Genomic DNA, 21,818 nt, shown 5'->3' with positions numbered 1-21,818 from the left:
CTGCAAACTGTTCCTGTTCGCTGATGACTCGGCACTCCTGATTTCGGGAGAGGACAAGTTGCAAGTCGAGGAAGCTCTCAGCTCTGAACTCTCAAAAATCCGTACCTGGCTTACCGATAACAAACTGTCACTACACCTTGGGAAAACCGAATCCATCCTATTTGGGACCAAACATTCCCTCAGTAAAATGAAGGTAAATGACTTCAAGGTCAAAGTCGATGACACAATCATCACTAGCAAAGAAGAGATTACCTATTTGGGATGTATTCTTGACAAACACCTGTCAGGTGAAAGCATGGCAACAAAGGTGTTCAAAGGAGTAAACCAGAGAACCAGATTTATGGGCAGTGTTTCCTCCTTTGTCAACCCTCAGGCACTCAGGACCCTCTCGGGGGCCCTGATTCAGCCCCTTTTTGACTATGCTAGCTCCTCTTGGTACTCCAACACCTCAGTGTCACTGAAGACTAAGCTTCAAACCTCCCAAAACAAACTGATTCGACTACTTCTCGGACTGGGGCCCATGACCCACCTCTCTCCCACTCACTTTGCCAGCCTAGGCTGGCTCAGGGTGGAAGACAGGGTTATACAACTAAAAATGGGACTGGTCTTCAAAATTGTAAATGCAGATCTGCCCGAAATGCCCCCTATACCCGCATATCTGTATAAGTACCTCGAAAAAGTTAGTGACACCCACAGTCACAAAACTAGAGGGAGCGTAAACAATAATCTGGTAACACCCACCCATAAAACAAACATGGGCAAATTCTCCTTCTATAGCACTGCCACCAAGGAATGGAATAGTCTAACCCCATCCCTCAAAAAATGCAGTTCGCTGGGCTCATTCAAAACAGCCCTAAAAACTCATCTTTCTGGAGGCCTAAAGAGGAGCTAGTACCAGTTTCCCTGTAGACAGACGACCCCCCCCTCCCCCTTTTTTTGTACATACTTTTTATTTTATTTTCTAATGTTTTTTTTTTTTTGTATATATATTTTTTTGTACATAATGGTATTTTTTTCCCCCTCTGTATTCTTATGTTGATTATTGAACTGTTTGGTTGCTACTATATATGTCTATGAAATTAATTCAAGGACCCCAATGGAAACAAGCCCGCAAGGACTTTTTTGGCCGGACCTTTTAGACAAAAGTATTATAAATGTAACTGTGTTGTTTTACATTCTTTTTGCCTAATAAAAATTTCAATCAATCAATCAATCTTATAATTCTCTTCTGGGGATCCCTACCACAAAATCTTTTCAGATGGGGGTCCGCGCCTCCGCGGCCAAATACACTTATACAAACACACGCACACGCGCACGCGCGCGCGCGCACACACACACACACACACACACACACACACACACACACACACACACACACACACACACACACACACACACACACTGTCATCTCGCGGCTACACGCGGCTGAATGCAACAAGCGGCGGAAACGCATACGGCAGTAGTGTTGCCATGTCCGCTTATTACAAGAGACTTTGGGCTTCTTTTTCTGTAAAGTTGCTTGTAAATATTGGTAGTTCCGGGTTGCGTTTTTGGCTTGTTTCTAAAGTGTAGTTGCTTATTTGGTCTTGCTTCCTAATGTCGCATTGCGACGTGCTGTGAGCTTGCTGATCGGCTATTTTCAAATATTTTCAAACAGCCAATGCCATTACGTTTAAACTAAAGTGCTCATGGTGGCCTGTTTTTAGTCGCTTCTTTTGGGCTTTTTTTTTTGGCATAGATATGCTTGCTTGTTTCTCTCGCGAAACCTGGCAACGCTGTACGGAAGCCCTACCGATTACGCGGGTCTTTTAGGACAGCAGTGAGCACCACAACACATTTACAACACATACTACACACTGTGTGCGGAAATGGCGGGTAAGTGGGGGGTAAACGTGTACTTTTAACAACGCCGTTACAGTCGTTTGGGCCATTGGCAATTTACCATAGATGCTGCTGTTGACCTGCCGGGCTTGAGTTCGCATTACTGTCAAACAAAACAACTGGGCTGGGATGCATTTTCTATCAGCAAGCTAAGCTATGCTATGTAGCTGCAGCTAGCTATATCGTTACTACAAACAGTAAGCACTCCAAACAGCTCAACAGGCCCAATCTGCTAACGTCAATAGCATGCTAGCTGGCTGTAGTGTGTAGACCCCAGGTACCTTTATATGGATTTGATAAGACCTTTGATTGAAAGGCTATGTTTGAATGTGTTGATAGCAGCGGCTAGTTAATGGTTGGGTCAGGTGTAGAACACGGGTCTTTCAACGTTTCAGCCCAAGGACCCCCTTAGCTGAGAGAGAGATGAAGCAGCTGGACCCCCAATACATATTGTATAAAATTGTGTCGCAGATACAAAAATAATCTAATTTCATAGATAGCTTCATAGACTTGTTTGACAGCACTATCATGTTGTATACAGTCATGTTTTTTTGCACATTACCTTCTATATTAATTTTTGATAAAGACTCATTAGTAAACTTGACCTTTCGCTCTGTTCTTGGTTTGCTATTCCCCCCCCCCCCTGCACCAATAGCCATGTAGATTTGTTCTCTCAGCTTCTTGTATTGGCCACATTTGTCCATCTGAATATAACATGAAGCCCTGAAATATGAATCTGTGGCCCCCCCCCAAAAAAAATTCATCCAGGACCAGGACAAAACGCAATGGAGAAGAAACTTGCAGAGTACAAGTGTGACACCAATGAAGCCATCTGTCTAAAGCTAGGTATGAGAAAATGAAGCCATAACAACAAAGAAGCATGGTATTACTTAAATTGCACTATTGACTAACAGGCCACTAATAAATAATAACGTGTGTGTGATGGGCAGATGAGAAGTCTTAAATTTGATTCTGAGAAGCATTAGAAAGTCTTAAATCTGACTTGCCTAAACCGGCAGAGACTGTTGTTCACTTAAGCTTAATTTATCCCAGTTAACTTGTGATTGATTAGAGCTTGTCGTTGAATTTTATTTGTAATTATAAGTTTCCCTTTCTCTCAGTTCGCTTTCCAGAGGATGTGGATGATGATGGCACGACATTCCACCCTGAGTACAGTCATCAGCTTTATGGAGATGAGTGAGTCAAGTCTCCATACAGTATGATATAATATGAAGGAATGTCTCTTATCTAAAGGTGCTGTAAGTGATATTTTATGATTTTTAAAAAAGTGTTCAAGTTAACACGCTATATTGTGATAGTAATCATTGCTAGAGACGTCTTCAGTAACATCGGTCTCCCTTTGTCGAGCTCTCTACTGAACAGAAAATACATTTTCAGGTGGGTTGCCAGTTTCATCCAGTCAGGAGAGAGAACCCATTTTCAGTTTCAATATAGTGTTGCAGTTCTAAATGTGTCTGCTAATTGATTGTTTTATTTAATCACTTCCCATTTCACTTGTTTATGCTGTATCCTGTATCTGTTCTCCCTCCTGATTGTATGAATTTGGTATCCAACCTGACAATGTATCGTCTTTTCATTAAAAGAGCTGGAGAGACGGGAAGACCCTTTACTGAACACACTCTATAGTCATGATTGCTATAAGAATGTAGAGCTATATAACACTCAAAACAACTTTATGAAGCCCTACATGGGCAAAACGTTGTTCACTTTGGGTTAAAATAAAAAAAGACGGGAGAGCAGTTTATCGTGTGTGGACATACATTTTTTCTTCACTCATAAAACAAAACATGTACACCACCTTCGATACATACTTATTACCTTAATGAATGTGAATATTTTAGTTTAATTTAGATCACATTAACATACTGGTTAATGTCATGAACAGTTTTTGAGCATTTAAAATCAACCAGAGGTTCAGGCCACTACGCCGCCTGGGCCCTCGCATCTAGAGTTCTGGCTGCTACGCAGCCTTCACTCCTACGTCGCACCGCCAATCCGACCGATATGCCCATATATGGAAATATCTGTATCTGTCAGTCCTTGTCCCTTTAATGCCCAAATATGGAGATCCCTGGTGTCATCAGTACATGTTCATTAAATCATCGGGAGCATTAAGACGGTGTGCGGACTCTTTTTCTTTGTTTATATTTGTTCAGTTGGATCCGGCACCCGTTGCAATATTTAGATGTGCGTGCATCACCTAACCGCGTCATCAGTACATGCCCATATATTGCCCCCTTTTGTGGCGCCATGGAGCTGACTGATTTGTTTGCGCTTGATGCCATGACGACACATTGAGCTTAGACAACACGCTCCATATTTTGGCGCAGCTGCACTGGTAACTCCTTACATGGTTATGGCTGAGTCATAGTGATATGATTGACGACTCAAATCGTTGATTTTCAGGGGGCAGCCCTACAAAATAATTGTTCAAGCTCATGTGTAGTGATGCGGTGTGAGCTGTTTTTGTTATTTGTCATTGTACAACAAATTACACTACTACTTAAGTGGTTAATTGGCAGTTATGTCTGTCGTGTGTGATGTTTTGAAAAGCATTATACTGATGAGTGGCAACCAAATGAGACGCTTAAAAAATACAGTTTTTGTTGTAGCACATGCACTAGTGCATGTGCTTCTCAGCATCTATAGGTTATGGGAGCCATGTCATCTCAATTATGTTAATATAAATTAGGCAGAACTAGGTGTACTTATTTTTACACTTACCTCAGTCAGTGGGACATTTCAGCAAGTCTAATAGCAGATCATGCTCAATTGCATAATCAATGTAGGTTCTCTCTTTGTTTGCTATATAAATGGCCATACTATTCTACAGGTGATTCACTTGTCAAACAGCTTACAGGAGGTGGCTACAGTGTAATGCCTGGTAAAGAAAATAAATTGCACCTTTCTGTGATGTGATATACACTGTAGGTGGATAGATCGATAGTGTGTGTTCATCATGAGCCTCTCATTTCTGGAAAACACACTGGTTATGTAAATGATGCACAGCACTATGTCCCTCTTTGTAAATTAGCAGACATGCACCATGACTCTTCAGACTGATTTACAGTGCTCAAAGTCATTTGTTCTCTCCACAGTGAGGTGGCTTTTGGGTACAAAGGTCTCCAAATACAGTTATACTACAGTGCAGGAAATCTGAACACCCTCTTCAAAGTGAAATACTCTTCCAAGGTCACTGAGACGTTTGACTGTGTGGAGGTAAGACTTTCCCTTTTTAATTTAGTATATTTAAAATCCTTTGTGTGCTCTGTAGCACAGGAAACAAAGTCTCAAAATTAAACATTACACATGACACGTGAAGAACAATTTGCTTTGTGCCAATCGGCATGCCGCTTTGGGATGTTAGTTTGATTGGAAGATGAACCAGTTTGACAAATTGCAGAATTAATGGCACTGCTGCCTTACCTCTTCAACCATAAGAGGCCAGTCGGTTAAGGACTGTACCACCGTCAGTATATTATTGTCTATTCTCAGCTTTGGACATACAGTATATCATTTACATTTTTAGATTAACATATTCCATAGTTAAATGTTATCATTGTAAAATTCCTTGGATAAAGGCGCTATGTAAATGCACCATTTACCATTAACTGAACTTACCTGAAGAATCGAGTCATCTATCATTGAGTGCTTTAGAAGAAATGTGTGGTTGAATTTCATTTGTAAATCAACATTTTGTCCTGTGACTAACTTTGGCTAAGCATTTCAAAATAACCTGTGCTTTCAATGCATCAATAACGTAACTTTGACAATAAGTAAAGGTGTCAGGGTGTTCGCTGTGTTGGATTACTAATGTCAATAAAGTTGCAAGTCTCAGCAAGTTGATTTTCATATACTGAAATTAATGGAATGATCCAATGGCTTTCTCAAAAATCAAACGAATATCTTTTAGAAAATGGTCAGAAATAATGTCAAGCATACCCCTGAGTTGTAGTCGATAAACTAAAACATGCCAGACTTGGCTCCTATATGGCCTTTTAACTGCTTAAAGCCCTATATACTTGAACGGCCACGGTCCTCCAGGGGTCTATCCTTGACCCGCTACTTCTTCACTAAGGCCACGTTTACACGGTAACAAACAGAAAACGAGCGCTCGTGTAGCGCAGTGGTAAAGTCACTACCCACCACCACGGAGGTTGTGGGTTCGAATCCACCGTGGTGCATCCGTCTTTGTCGAGTGTCTACACGAACACAACTGGCCCGTGTTCGGGGGAGGGTGATAGCGGTCATTGCACATACTCATATGGGCTGGGGCGGCACCTGTCAGCGGGGAGTGTTGGGCGGGAGGAGTAGGACAAAGGCTCTACGTCCGCCTGGTGAGGGCTCCTCACTGGCAGGTCAGTCATTAGCAGTGACGACAGCAGTGACAACACAGAAATGTGTGTGGGGAGGAATCGATTAGCATAACGACTAAATTGGAGAGAAAAAGGGTTAAAAAAATATTGTTTATTCTAAAAGAAGAATAAAGAAATGAACAGAAAATGACAAAGTGCCATTGCATTTTTATTCTGCGTTTACACAGAGACGCAACAGTGATTTGAAAACACTGTAGTGTGCATGCTAGGTGTCGGTGACATGCTGCCAGATCACGCGAGTAGAACCACTTCGGTTCTACTTCCTATCACAGCTGTTGAATACACAATGTAATGGCATACGCGGCGTGAGCCATGTCATCCCATGTTTGCGGATTCCCCCGTGTTGCCCGTTTACATGGAGACGCAAGGCGGAGAGTTTTCAAAGATTTCCACTCTGGAAGGGGGTTTCACTTTGTTGCGTTTTCAACCCCCGAAAATGCTGTTGCCGTGTAAACGGAAGGCACATCTGATATTTAATTTTGCCGTTTTCTCTAGAGACTGTTGTCGTCTAAAAGGGGCCTAAATCTCTTCACAGAAAATAGCCAGTCTATGCTTTGCGAGAGTGTAGATGCCGAATGTTTTCCTGATCATGACATGCCCAGAATAGGGATGCTAGGGTTCATGCTGGATCCATGGCAATTTGCATATTATCGAAACAGATCCACAGACGATGCAGTTGCCTTGGCCTTACACACTGACACTGCCCTCACGCATGTTGATGTGTGGAAGAACAGATGTGTGCGCATGTTGTTTGTGGATTACAGTTCAGCATTCAACACCACTGGACCTGCTAGACTGGACACGAAGCTAGGCCGCCGTCAGGTGTTGAGAAGGGGTAACACCAAGTCAGACCCTTGGACCCTCAACACAGGAGCCCCCCAAGGCTGTGTGCTGAGTCATCTCCTTTACTCCCTGTATACACACGGCTGCGTGGCCACACACCGCTCCAACGTCGTCATCAAGTACGCGGACGACACGGCGGTGATGGGCTTGATCGACAGCGAGACATCCTACAGAGACTAGGTCAGTACACTTTAAGGAGAATAACCTCTCTTGACGTCGCCAAAACCAAGGAGCTGATAATGGATTTCAGGAGGCCGAAGAGAGGACACGCCCCAATTCACATCAGCGGCGTTGAGGTGGAACGGGTCAGTGACTTTAGATTCCTGGGAATACACATCGCTGAGGATCTGAAATGGTCCACAATGCAAGTGGTGAAGAAGGCTCAGCAACGGCTCTGCTGCCTCCAGAGACTGAGAAATTCAAGGTGAGCCCTCGCATCCTCAGGGCATTCTACAACCGTACCATCGAGAGCGTCCTGACGAGTGGCACCACTGCCTGGTATGGGAACTGTACTGTTCTTGAACGCGAAGCTCTACAGATAGTGGTGCGGACAGCTCAGCGCATCGTAGGAGGTGAGTGTCCCTCCCCTCCAGGAAATGCGTGAGAAACGATGTGTAGCCAAAGCTGAGAGTATCATCAAGGATGGACATCACCCAACCACAGCCTGTTCGAATCACTGCTGCACCTTTTGACCTGACAAGCGATACCGGAGGATCATGGGCCATAACAAGAGACTGTGGCAAGAGTTGTGTGGAAAGTTTTTATCTAGCAACTGTCAGGCTGCTGAACAAAACCTAAGCCTGTCGCCTGTGCTTAACTGATTTGCACTATACTGATGCACACAGGGCGGCAGTGGCTCATGGGTAGAGTGGCCGGGTAGAGTGAACTGGAAAACCGCAAGGTTCCCAGTTCGATCCCGGGCTGGGGCGCTCCCCTAGAGTTAGTGTCGAAGTGTCCTTGAGCAAGGCGCTGAACCCCTAATTGCTCCCGATGAGCAGGTTGGTGCCTTGCATGGTTTCCTCCGCCATCGGTGTATGAATGTGTGTGTGAATGGGTTAATGGCACAATCAATGTAAAGCGCTTCGGATAGAAGCGCTGTATAAATGCACCATTTACCATTTGCATGTTTTAGGTCTTCATTTAGGACTTTAGGACTGACATGACACTGACATGCACTTTATTGAATGCACAACATGTGATTTAGGACCTTTTTATATGACAGAATACAGATTTTTAACATGCTGCAATCTTCAGACTTTGTGCTCTTTTTATTCTCCATTTACTTTTAATTTAATCTTTTACCCCTTGAACCGCAAACGTGATAGCCTGCATAATCAAGAGTTTCACCTCACTTTTAGCTGCAACTGTGTTGTGACAAAAAAGTTGATTGATTGATATGGTTACACTGACTGGGCATTAACTTGACTGAAGGGAGACTTAAGAGTCGAGCTTGTGGCTGACTGAGTACCTGTGTTAATGAATGGTCTACCACTAGTGACTAATGAATTGGTAATGTATATTTCACCATAGAAGGCTGGTGTGAGGTGACTTGCAACATGTTAGACACGTTGCTCCGCAGTCCTCATCCTACAGTACCATTACAAGCACTGCTCATGTTTTTAGTGTTCTGCTGTCCAAGCAGAGCATAATATTGTCGTTGTTGCTTGTAGAACCCCCCCCCCCCCAAAAAAAAAATACAGGTTCTATGTGCCATGAAATTAAGTGAAAACACACCTCAACATCGATGTCAATTGATCAAAAGAAACCCAGAACTACATACAACTTTTAATCTGCATCTTCAATAAGTATTCACCTTTTTAGAGGTCTACACAGACCTGAGATTGACCCATGTCATAAAAGTCCTACCCGAGCCTGACAGTTGCTGTTAATTTTTCCTCCAAACCCGAGATCAAAATAAAACGCATTGAGAGCTTCATTCTATTAAAATTGCCAGCCTGCCTCTCACTTTTCCTCTGTCAAACACAATTTACATGTGTTTGACACATGTTAGACACTTAAACATTTATGCACAATCGCACGCAATTGCACACATACCGCACTGACATAGTGTAATAAAGGCACAGCGCTGAATCATTTTCTAGGTTGTGTGTCTGAAAGTGGATGGAAAGTGATTATCAGCAACATGAACAAAAAGTGAATGAATAGTGCTCTGAATTGCAGATGAAAATAAATAGGAATAAAGTCTGCTGTTCTGACAATGGCACTAGGCCTATAGTGTTGAGTGCAATGTTATTAAGCTACCAGGTATCTAAAACATAACATACAGTTTCATACAGGTGTGATTACCCACCAATTCTGCATTCATTTGTCTCTCTCAAAATATGGTAGACACAAGCAAACAAATAACCTATAACACACATTTAAATTGGAAATCCACATAGACAATCTTTCAGGGCTAAAATCAAATTGTAGAAACTGGTAATAAGCTTGAGTATGACTGAAAGAACAAAATTAAAGATGGAATGTTTTTCGAGTGAAGGCCAAACTGCCTGTGCATCTCGCATCCTTGGAGATAATTGAGCAGAAGTAAGAATTAAAAATAAGATGAATACAATATTTAAAAAAACAAAATACATCAATAATGAAAAGCAAGGACTAGCATAGGAATCATGCTAGACTGAGTCACTGCTCTCCCTTCTCCTGGTTTCGGCTGGAGGAGGAGTTGTGGCTTTACAGTGTATTTATATGCTGGATTGCTGGCGAACAGTTATTTATTATTCGTGTTGTGCCTATATCAACAGCCACCAATGATATGTTTGCTCATCTATCCCTTCTAGCTAATGTCATCCTCCATGCCTGTTTGACAGCGCCCACACCCCAGTTAGCAGACTTGTGTTCACTTTTTCAGCCGAGTGAGGACATTGTTGGTCCTGGACAGCCCTAGTATATGTATTTAACTTTTTTGCAGGGGTATACAAATAGGGTGTCTGGCTGGCATGTAGGTAAAAGACTACCACCACCACAGAGGCCCATGTTTGTCTCCCATCAGTACTGCTCTCCCAATGAACGCAATTGGCAGTGTATGCAGGTGGGAAGCTGGCAGAGGATTATGCACACGTGAATTACCACTTGTTGGTTGGGATGCCTTTTCATCTTGTAGGGGAACTGGGGAAGATGACATGAACGTCCACACATTATACTCTCCTGTTGAAACTCCTCACTGTCAGGTGAAAAGTAGTGGCTGGTGTATCAGAGGAAGCATGTGGTTAACTACACCATCCCCAGATCAAGAGCAGGGTTGTCAGCAACAGGAACCGCAGTACACTGGAGGTCCCTGTCCCATATGCATTTGTTCATTTTTTTTTAATGGTGGCCAGTCTGGTATACTTCACTGAGCTGCCGGGCAGTAAAGTGAAGACAATTTAAATGTAGGTAAATTGATATGACCAAACAGCATGAGCAGTGTCCCATGAAAAATGTCCCTCTCTGGTGTCATTACCAAGCACAAGGTTGCAACAGTTCCCCTGTTGCAACAGGGCAAGGATTTAATTCTATTTTATGGCAGCTACAATACTGGGAAATTATATAGTGCCAAATAATAAGTAATAACTTAATGTTATTACAGAATAGCCAGTGTGGTTAGTTTTTGTACAAGAGGGTGACTGGATCACATTTTACCCCTCATATGCAGACATTTGGAAAAAAAGTTGATTACTTAGCCAACTTTGAATAGAAGTAAAAGACTGCCTGGTCTGGGGTCCATTTCCTTTGTTCCTTATGTTAGTTAACTGATAGTGAGCCAGGACCAGTCTCTGCCTAGTGACATTATGCTGGTAAAAGATCTCCTGTTTTGTTGGACTAATCACAGCCCACCAAAGACCCCCATGTCAGTACACTAATCCTTCTTTTCCCTGTCGGAAGGTTTTGTATAGGGGTCAAAGAGACATGATTGATCTTTGAGGCTTCTGTGATTGAGTCAGCAGGAAGAGGAGAATTGCTTTCCTGCTTGACATCTCTAATATATTTCTAAGTACAAATGAAGATTACATTTTTTTTTAACCTGGAAACTGTTTAGAACAAAAACTCAACCTATTGCTTAAGATTGTATCAAAGTGTTGTACGTGTAGGCCCAATAGAATTGCTGTATTGGCGTTAATGTGTTTATCTGGGCCCCCTGTAATGTTTTGGATGGAATTTCATGGAAGGTTTTGGATGGAATTTAGTGGAAACTATCTTTATTTTCCAGTTTTCTATACATTGCTAAAATGAGCAGGTTTCAAAACTACAAAAAATCTGACATGAACTGACATTGGACAAGGAATGAAAGAAAATAAAAATTGTAGTTTTTAATTACTGAAACTTTTGAATTTGAAGTAAATAGAAATTGATGGATGCGTAAGTGCTTTTCATTCGTTTTTTCAAATATATGGTCACTCGGTATGTTTAAAGTTATCTCAATTATTCATTCTGTCTTTAAGCAGGATAAAGTTATCTCAATTATTCATTCTGTCTTTAAGCAGGATACTATCTCATTTAAGAGGCGATTATCATGCTATGCTGTAAACCTTAGCCCATATGAGCTGTAACATGTAACTAATATTCAAGGTTAATAATTGCATTCATATTTTCACAAGGAGAAATACAAATTGCATGGACGACAGATTTCCTTGAGATTTCATAAAAGTACACTGGCTGCTTTGAATATTTCTTAAAATATTGGCAACATGTGAAATAATTCACCATAGCGGTCAGATGATTTGACATTGGGGAATCTCTACAGCTGGGAAATGGCAGGGGGCCCTAGTGTGGCCCTTTGGATTTCGTAACCTGGTTTTTATCACTTAAACCCTATTTAATATTTTATAATATAAAACATTTTCAAAAGTTGCGGAAATAGACGATCTACAGGACACATTTTGAGCTAGATAGAAAAAATATAAATATACCGTCATCACAATATACTATCATCATACTATCGATATCAAGGCACTTGGTCAAATATTGCGATATTTGATTTTGTCAGTACGACCTTGTTCTTCAAATGGTTGCTGATAGGGTAATGCTGAAGGTATGACCCTTAGCTGTAAGCACACATGAAATAAGTTGCCTCCAAAATGTGTCGGAGTAAGAGCTCACTTTAAAAAGTGTGTGGTTGTGAAATGTGAATCAGTAAACGGGATCAGTTTATTTTGATTTAATTGGATGACTAGTACTGACAGTGACACATAACTTGCATCTTTGGTACCTTGTACATCCTCAATTCCATGAGACCTGCTCTTATGACCTGTTCCAAAATAGAATAGCATTTCGGCAACATGCTTTTGAAGAGTAAACTAATGCTACTAGCAAACTGAAATGGCTGTCTGTTTGTCTGTCTGCCTCTACTGACCGTTGTTTTGACCCCTGAGTGTTCACCTTGTTAAGGATTTGAGTGCAGCTGCTGCAGAGGTAGCGAGTTAGGGAGTAGCAGAGTTCAGGCTGCGTCTGAAGAGTGTTTGTCTCTGAGAGCATGCTGACTGTCTGGGTGCGGTGCAGCTGGTGAGAGGGTAGAGCAGGAGTCCATAAGAGGGAGGGATAGAGTTCATGCAGCTGCCACTTTCATATGAGTCTCTCATCACAGATCACCTTTTACCACTAAAACCAGCCAGAATCACTATAATCCTGCACTGCTCGTAGCCAACGTTGTTTAGGCGCTAGGCCAATTACTGTTGCAGTTGCACACAGATCTGGCACTTTGTGAAAATTGCAAAAGCTAGAGGTAGCCATAATGTGGCTGATTTGATGTCGAGTTCATAATTGTCAGTAAAATACAAATATTATTTACTTGGATTAATATCTAAGTTAGTAATCGCATGAATAGGATACATTTGTAAATTATAAAAATGTGTTTGGTTGGGAAATTCTTGTGCATGGTTTTTATATTTACTTGCCCAGATATTTTCATTTTTTCTTATCGATTAAAGCATTTCAAACAACAAATTAGATACTTTGTGTGCTCTTTGTGTGTTCATCCTCAGAGATGAAAAGAAATGTAACAAAACGTTGAAAAGGTGTATTGTTTAGTTATATTTATGCCAAACTGTGGCATCTATTCTCAAAGGTTGTGCAGTTCAGTGTCTAGTCTGTAGGAGAGTGGCCGGCACAATGTGACTTGTTTGTCCATGGCCTTTTAAGCATGCTCCTTGTTCCTTAGAAATGCGGATGAACAATCACAATGGTTAAGAGGCATTCAGCTGCAGGTGCATTACTTGCAGTTGGATTAGCTGATGTCTGAAAGGGAGGAATTAGCAGTGTGTTGTATTAGCCTTTTGTAGTGCATTTTGCTCAGGCCTTCTTCATTTCCCAGTTTTCAATGCTGAGCAGCAAGGGTTTCTGTACAGAACTAATGCCCATCACACATGTAAATGGTGTGAAAGGACTGCTTAGCGAAGTGTTCTCATGTCAATCCTTGTGGAAATGGATACAATGCAAACATTACAGCTGAACTAACCACACAATCTAGTGAGTAAAATGTCCAAGGGTATGGCCTCTTTGTCATCAAGGCTCTTTGAAAATGTGAGGGTAAATTCATTTTATTCAGTTCGATTGGCAGGATTAGACGAGAGACCTCTATTATAGATGCCCGAGGTAGGTTTGTTAAGTTGAGATCAATTCATTAGATTTTATTGCCCAGTGAGAAGCAGAAATGCGTTATTGTGGCAACTTCATCACATATTCATGGTTTAACCTAAGTAGCAAATGTATTGAATTAAATGTTCTTTCACCGGGGCAGGGGAGGGCGTGCTTTGGTCTCTGCTCAGCTGACAGTTTTAATTGCCTAATGGTTTTCCTTTCACTGGCACAAAATATGTATTCATCCATTTACATTTTTTGTATTCTGCCAGAACTGCAGCTTTTGTTAATTAAAGAACAAAAATAACTGTTTTGATGCACATTTTATGATTGAGTGTGAAAGCAGAAAGTGTCTCAATTTCTCTCAAGTGCTCCAGTCATTATGGACTAGCCAGTATCCAGATAAACTGATGACACATCAGTGAATATTCTGATGTGCAACATGTTAACTTGTAGATTAGGCATGTTTGGATTTTTTTCAAATATTTCTACAAATATTGTAATATAATAATGACATAAGAGGGACACCAGGGTGGAAGTGGTTAACCAGGAAAACGTCTGTCAAAAATATATCTGATACTTACATAAAAAAATCTTTGTTTGTAATTCTCCAGCCTGATGATGTTGAAGGGAAGATCAGGGAGATCATCCCTGCTGGCTTCGGCTGCAACACTGACGACTTCATCTCATTGTTGGAGAAAGAGGCCAACTTCAAGCCCTTCGGCACCCAACTTCACACTTACAAAGTCCACAACGAGGAAGCGGGAGAACTCACATACCAGATTTACAAGGTACACACCCATATCTAATCGGGGAAAAAAAACACAACCACCACCAAGCATATACATTTCCATCAATTTGTTATCTTGGAGCACGTTTTAAATGTTTTGCCACTGTTGGATTTGATTTGTACGTGGAGCATGCCCATGGCACAGTTCATCATCATGCAGCAATCCTGCATTCTATGGGGAACCTAATCAGACACTGTGTGGAATATTTGCCTAAGGTGGACATGACCTGTCCAGGATTCCGAGAGTACCATGAGCGCCTGCAGACCTTCCTCATGTGGTTCATCGAGACGGCCAGCTTCATTGACGTGGACGACGATCACTGGGACTTCTTTCTTGTGTAAGTGGCCATCTTCCTTTACCAACATCACTCCAACCCCCCCTCTCCATCCCACCTAAAGCCTTTATTGGATGTCATTGAAAAACAAAGCACCCCTTTGAGGCGCTTGTGACCAATTACTCAGCCAGTTTGATTATATTTCCTCGTTGGAGAAATGTTGATCTGGCAAGAGGTTCCTTTGTGCCCGAAGGCCTTTTCATTTTTTTTTCAGGGGCAAGAGCTGAATTGAATACTGTTGTCTTTTGAAACACAGAACAATGTCTAAACAGTAAAAAGAGCCTCTGCCAGTGTTTTCTTTACTCTGGCACCTATTAATACTGACAATGGGTAAATGGACTGAAGTGATTTGGAGGAGCTCAATCCCTCCTCCAACCCCTTCTCCTTCTCTAAGTTGCAGTACTCCAATTAAGTGCATAATGTATTCAGGTTGTAGCAGGTGTACCAATCGGAGCCTGGCTGCTTCAGCATGCTGACATTGGGGGAAAGAGGGGGACAGGAGAATGGAGAGCATAAAATGGACGCTGCATGGGAGTGTGCCTGTAATTGACCTGCTTGCCTTTGTGTTTTATCTGCAGATTTGAGAAGTACAATAAAGATGGGGAGACTCTCTACGCAACTGTTGGCTACATGACAGTTTATAATTACTATGTGTACCCAGACAAAACCCGACCACGTGTAAGGTAATTGCTGGGGTAGCACGTGCCTTCCCATTCTTTTGTATAAAAAGGAGTGGAAAATTATACATTTCTTTCTCCTGTTCCTAAAAAGCCCAAATTACGGGCTTATATAGCCAACCATTCAACCACATTTTGTTTCATTATGAAACCAACGTGATTAATATCTAAAAACATCTTTATAGATAAGCATTTTGTTTGATACATTGATGGACACAACTTCGATTATTACATAGGCTGCTGTTATAGAAAATAATTCCATTCCTGTGTTGAATTCTTGCACAACATCATTATTCCTCTCCTATGTTAAATTCTTCTTCTCTATAAAATCTTATCGTATTAGTCCCAAGTATGCAATGACATTTGTGTATGTTCTCTCTACTAACCAGCCAAATGTTGGTCCTGCCACCATTCCAAGGAGAAGGACATGGAGCTCAGCTTCTGGAAGCAGTGCACAGATATTATTGCACGTTGCCCAAAGTACAAGACATTACAGGTGTGTGTGCATCTAAATGTTTTGTTTATATATTGTATAAGTATATATATTAACCATACGGACTATACCTTCATGACCCAGTAAGATTGTCATGATAATCACGGGTCATTTTGAATGACCTATATTCTTGTGCATTACATTGACATCGATTGTTCAATGTTCTGTCGGAATAGGATGAGCCCTGTGCCGCCTATGTAGATTTCATTTGAAGAGGCAGGCTTGGTAATATATACTTACTGAGGCTCTATTGAAACCAGCTACATAGAAATAATTGCTTTGCACAGGGACAGAGGCAGAATACTAAAGAAGCATCCCAGCCCTTTTTCTTTTCAGACAGGAACCCTTTCTGTGAAATTACTCCACTTTGAATTTGGCCACTGAATGGAATGAGAGTTCCCGCTAGCATGGTAGTACCCATATAGGGCCTGGGATTAATATTTCCTTCTTGTTGCTTGGCAATGAGTACTCACAGAAGTGGAGATTGAAATACTTTATATATGTATTACTAGCATTTTAACAGAAACCCTCATGGCCCAGATATGTGCATGTGCACAGACTTCTTGTTGCTTGGCAATGAGTACTCAGAAGTGGAGATTGGAAATACTGTATGTATATTACTAGCATTTTAACAGAAACCCTTGTGGCCCAGATATGTGCATGTGCACAGACTGGACAAACACACGTGGAATTACATCTCCACGACAGAAAGTGAAACATATATTGAAGTATTCCATGTAAAGTTACAGAGGCATATGGATCACTTAAAATTCTGAACAGGCTTATAAGTTAATCGTCACAATCAGCCTGTGATAGTCGTACTGTGTTGTATAACCTCTAGCCGAGGACCCCTCCGAGAGCTACGTGAAGCTGAGAGACTTCGTCCTGGTCAAGTTGTGTCAAGACCTGCCTGCCTTCTCTACAGACAAGCTGCACCATGGCTTCTCCGATGACATGGTCACAGAGGCTCAGGAGAAGCTCAAGATAAACAAGGTGCGTGCAATACATCCATGCATTCCAATAACATAATGACTAATGTCATCTGCAAGCACAACCATGTTGCGATGCTAAACGTGACCGCAGTGACAGAAAATCTATCATTACCTCCAACCTGAGTCACTGCAAGAAGGGTAATGTGCCAAATGTAATACAGGATGTCAGTTCATAACCACCAACCAATTGACTCGCTGTGTTTCTGTCATCTTTTTATTAGTGTGTCTGTGTACACAAACGGAGAGAGTTTGACTAACTAACACACTGTACGATATTTGAAATGGTCAGCTCTGATTGGCTGTAGCACGGTTCTCATCGGATCCGACAAACCCAAATATCCAACATGCTAGAAAAGTAAAAATTATCGGGAATCGCTCGCCGAGCGCATTTTATCGGGGTGTTTCTTCTCGGAGTACCTTACACACTGCGCGATCAACACCTCGCCGAGGAACGCCCGATCTGGACTGAGATCGTGGTTTTGTCGGCGAAAATATCCCCGAGAGCCAAATCTGGTCAAATATCGTACAGCGTGTAGAGGTCTTTATTCCTGCTGAAAATCAGCTTCTCTCCTAGACTTGGTGAGATTGTATAGGTTGAAATAGATTTTAATTAAATCCAGTTAATTAACTAAACAATTAAATGTTATAAATTGTGTGAAATAACATGCAATTCTTTAAACATTTTATCTGCTATTGCATATTATGCAATAGTACATTATAGATTAAAACAAATATTCATCTGAATCCCCCCGCCCACCCCCCTCATTGGGAAACCCCAGTCCCATTATGCAAAAATAAGAATTCTGTGTATGTGTGCACACCTTCTTGGTGCAGCTGATTGTCACAGCCTGAGGCCTGCTGTATAAAGGGACTATAAATGGTGACTTTTCTTGCCACCTTGGCCCTTTCATGGAAAAGACCCCTTAAAGGCAAGATATCAGCAGGCATGAATGGCTCAAGCAGACCTGGTGCCATCCTGCTGCGATGCGTTTTATATGCCTCTTGAGACAAACTGTGTAGATTTCCAAAAGAGAGAGAAATTGATCCCCCTTCTTCTTTCCTCTTAACAGAAACATGCAAGGCGAGTGTATGAGATTCTACGCCTGAGAGGGACAGACATGAGTGATGAAGAAAAGGCAAGAGAATACCGGCTTGAGGTCAAAAGGAGGCTTTTTGGACCATACAAGGTACCATATCACTTTTATTGTATCGGGTACTATATATTATGTTGTATAAAAAATGAATACGTGCATAACAAAACTCATTCTGAAATGAGAAATGTCCTAAGAGGGGTAGACCTTTAATCCTGCCAGTAAAATTCTGTTTCAGTTTCACCCAGCTGATGGGTGCTCAGACAGTCTTGATGAGGGTTTGGGGGGCAGTTACGGGTTAAGTATCTTGCTCAGGGACACACATACTGGGTCGAACCAGTGACCTTCTGATTACCAGATGGCCTCTACCCACTAAGCTACAACTGCCCCATTCCTCAAGATCCTCCACACTCACAAATAAGACTAACCTCAAAGCTGCTGCTTCAGAAACACGCTCAGTGTTGCAACACGAGAGAAAAAACATGACATTACAGCTATTTATTGCAGCAGTCAAGAAGGTCCATTTGTACTATACGCTTTATCTGCCTTCAGCTGATTAGTGCTGCTTTTTTGTGTTACCTGGTAGAGCAAGGAGAAAGATTGAAAGATTGATTCTTCTCCTTCCTGTGAAAATTTATAAAATATCAATGTGTCATTGTTGTAGCTACAATAGTGCACACCGTGGTGTTGCCCCTGCTGTGCCTTTTTCTATTCAGGCGGGAGCCATTAGTTGGTATCTGCATTTTATTGAGAGAAATAATTTTCATGCAAGTGTGTATATTTCTTTAGGCAATTTTCATGTTTTCTATCAAGTAGTGGCCTCAGAATATTGTGACTATTGCTGTGCTGTTCAAACTTCACCAGGACAGCAGTCATTCTCACTCAAATCAAACCATATTGTTGCCATTTTCGTAGTTTTCTCCCACATTTTCACTTTCAATTGAAAGGTGCGATTTGCGTTTCGTTAAGCAGTCTGTGATGTTTATAATATGCAAAAGTCCTTTTATATTGATAGTCAGGTTTTTGCTCAACATACTGTAATATTACTCGGGGCCTGGGTGAACAGAACCATAGTCTGAAGGGACAGACCTGTAGTATGCACACATCACTGAATCAGCCTGTAAAGGAATAGACCTGGATGCATGCGTATCACTGATTAGTCAGTGTATGTACGCACATGTTCCTGTATCACTCCCCACAACCTGTTTGTTGGTGACATTTTATATTTTAGTGTCTCAGTGAAACTCTGCATACTGACCATTAGAGGATTGCTGTCAGCAGTACAACCACATTTCTTGAAACGGCCAGTATCTGACTGGGGGGGAGGGGGGGGGTTAGCCAATGCGGTGAAAAGGGAAGTAGGAATTCCTTGGGAGAGTGGCTAGGAGAGATCTGGTGGCCAGATGCATGCTGTTTTTATTTTTTCTCCCGAGGAGGTTTGGTTCGTAGTTAGGCAGAGGCCCCTGCACAGTGTGTGTGTGTGTGTGTGTGTGTGTGGGGGGGGGGGGGGGGGCTATACATCCCTGCTCAAGCCTGGATTCTCTTACCCGCAATTCCCCAGTGAACAAATGGTGGACGTGTGCGTAATGTTACTTATGTGCACGCATGCGAGTGAGCGCAGGTTTTGAATGAAGCATCCTGCAGCAGGCTCCAAATTTCTGGTCTACGTCCAATGCCTTTCAGCACTCATACGGACTCGCTACATAATACTTTGTCTATCTTTCCCCCTCTTTCCAATGCAATTTTTTGTCTTACTAACTGTATGTGGTCTGTAGCATGAGAAGCATTTATAATAGTATTATTTATCATTGCAATTCCTGTGGTTTTGAAACAATTTCAGAACTTAAAGACAAGGCAACTTATTAGCGATCACAGATTTATACACATCTGTGAAGAAGCAGTTTGAGTACGTTAGTGCTCTGACACTGTGTCTTTACTTCTCACGTGTAGAAGAACCAGAGGGAACTGACCAAGATGATGAAATGCCTGCGGCCAGAGGAGCTGGTGTCCCATATTGGTCAGATGGACACTCAACTGCAGCATGAGGAACTGGAGAAGAGCTACCAGGACATCTTGGGAGAGTACAGGAGAATAATCGAGAGAGTTGCATCGCAGGTCTGATCGGGCGACCCGGTGACTCCGGAGCCCACCCTCAGACAAAAACATGGGGTGTTCCACACTCTGCCTGTACAAAGCCCTCCATAGCCACAGACTTTGGTTTCAACCGTAATGATTTTGAATTGCGGGAGAGCGTTACGGATTTATAATAGTTGAGTAGGGTTTACTGGTGCTGGGTTGGAGCGGAGGGGAACTATTGTAGACTGTCTCTCTGTGTGTGCGAGCCTGGCCCAACCCATTTGTACAACTGAAACCCCCATCCCCCACTGATGTTTATACAGTAGATGTACAGTAAAGGCTGAGCAGCCTGATGGGTAAGACCCTGCTCTTTGTCCCGTGTGTGTGTAATCACGCTGTGACATTTCAGTGATTCATAAATCATTCACAGCTGATAGGAGCTCCATCCATCCAGCAAGGACATGAATCCTCTCCATTAATAGACTGGCTTGATTTCCTTTTCTCAGATCTCTTGTCAAATACTTTCTTGGAAGTTAGAATGCTGGTTTTGAAGCACTTCATACTGAAATAAATAAATCGTTTTGTATATTGCTCAAATTGTGTTTCTATTCCTTTTTTTGGTAATATAATTGTTTTGGGTGAATGTAATATTACATGATGTTTAATTGATTACTTCCTTCTACCTGCGTATACAGTACAGTACACTGAGCACACAGTTACCAGCAGAGTTTTTTAAAAGGTATTTTCTAGTATTCTAAGAGCTTAATTTGTCTAATAGTTATTGACAAAACATTTTTCCTTTCAAACAGCATTGTCTCAAGGTTTGTAGAATCAAACGGTTAACCCACTGAATGCTCTGGGAAACCGTGCCCACTACGTATTGGTTTAGATTCATTTATTTACCAGTGTATTCTAGCAGTATAAGTTTCAGTTGGCCTCATTCATGCATTTTCCAGTAGTTGCTTTATTTGTTTTAACCATTTTAGGGATGTAATTTTGTTCAGGCACCCTCTTGTCATTAATGCAACTTGTGATTGCCATTGATGCTGAGTGCTAATGAGCGTTATGGTTTTCAATTTAAAACCTTTGTGCCACTGTGTTGCCCCACTTGTGCAGATCAGTGTGATGAATAGCCATCATTGAATACTTTAGCACATTGTCACTAAATGAAGGCTGCTAGGTTAATTTTCAATTTTTTCTCTCCACTTGAAACAAGACAAAACCTCAGAACGCTTCACCAGCTCTGATTCAGAATGATTGAATCCACTCATGGCCACAAGGGGAGTCATCTCACTTTAGTTGTCTGTATTTTATATGGTGTGAGTGGGTGCACTCACTTTGCATAGCACTGTGGAGGCTCAACTGTCTGACATGGAAGTAGTAAGCTGCTTTGGACTGGATGGAGGTCACATGCATTCCCAGCCAATGTCAAGTCCAGTCTAGCCAGTGCATGGTTGTTAGTAGCAATGTCGTCAGCCTTTATGTGGCAAAATGCCATGATAATATATTTATCCAGTTTTTACAAATTGAAGGGACTTAGGGAGTGTTGGGTGTGGAAATGGTCGAGACAACATACAGGCCTCTGTGAAGTTGTCAGAGGGCTATGTAACCCTGAACGTTCTTCCAGACCACACGGTTGTGTTTACAGAAGTTTAATTACTGCCCCCACA

At 41.8% G+C, this 21,818-nt stretch overlaps 1 protein-coding gene across 2 annotated transcripts; it reads left to right on the top strand.

The window, feature by feature from the left end:
* Positions 1-1,798: 1,798 nt before the first annotated feature.
* On the top strand, positions 1,799-20,745 carry hat1 (histone acetyltransferase 1). Of its 2 annotated transcripts, none has more exons than XM_084084042.1 (11): positions 1,799-1,875; positions 2,656-2,727; positions 3,003-3,078; positions 5,001-5,121; positions 14,309-14,485; positions 14,701-14,822; positions 15,398-15,502; positions 15,886-15,992; positions 16,831-16,982; positions 18,052-18,168; positions 20,023-20,745. In XM_084084042.1, the coding sequence occupies exons 1-11, from the start codon at positions 1,869-1,871 to the stop codon at positions 20,191-20,193; spliced, it is 1,227 nt and encodes a 408-aa protein (XP_083940168.1). In that variant the 5' UTR covers positions 1,799-1,868; the 3' UTR covers positions 20,194-20,745. The 2 variants fall into 2 exon arrangements, with proteins under 2 accessions (XP_083940168.1, XP_083940167.1); XM_084084041.1 differs by having other exon boundaries at positions 2,650-2,727.
* Positions 20,746-21,818: the final 1,073 nt, after the last annotated feature.

This window comes from Gymnoscopelus microlampas, assembly GCF_963454915.1.
Source record: "Gymnoscopelus microlampas genome assembly, chromosome: 17".
NCBI lineage: Eukaryota > Metazoa > Chordata > Actinopteri > Myctophiformes > Myctophidae > Gymnoscopelus > Gymnoscopelus microlampas.
The sequence above is the reverse complement of the archived record's forward strand: the minus strand, read 5'-3'. Positions and strand labels throughout refer to the sequence as shown.

Bases quoted from the DNA above. Each gene is read 5' to 3' on its own strand.
- hat1 (XM_084084041.1), top strand. The intron at 14,486-14,700 runs GTACACACCCAT...TATTTGCCTAAG, and splicing joins TCACATACCAGATTTACAAG to GTGGACATGACCTGTCCAGG. The intron at 18,169-20,022 runs GTACCATATCAC...TCTCACGTGTAG, and splicing joins GGCTTTTTGGACCATACAAG to AAGAACCAGAGGGAACTGAC.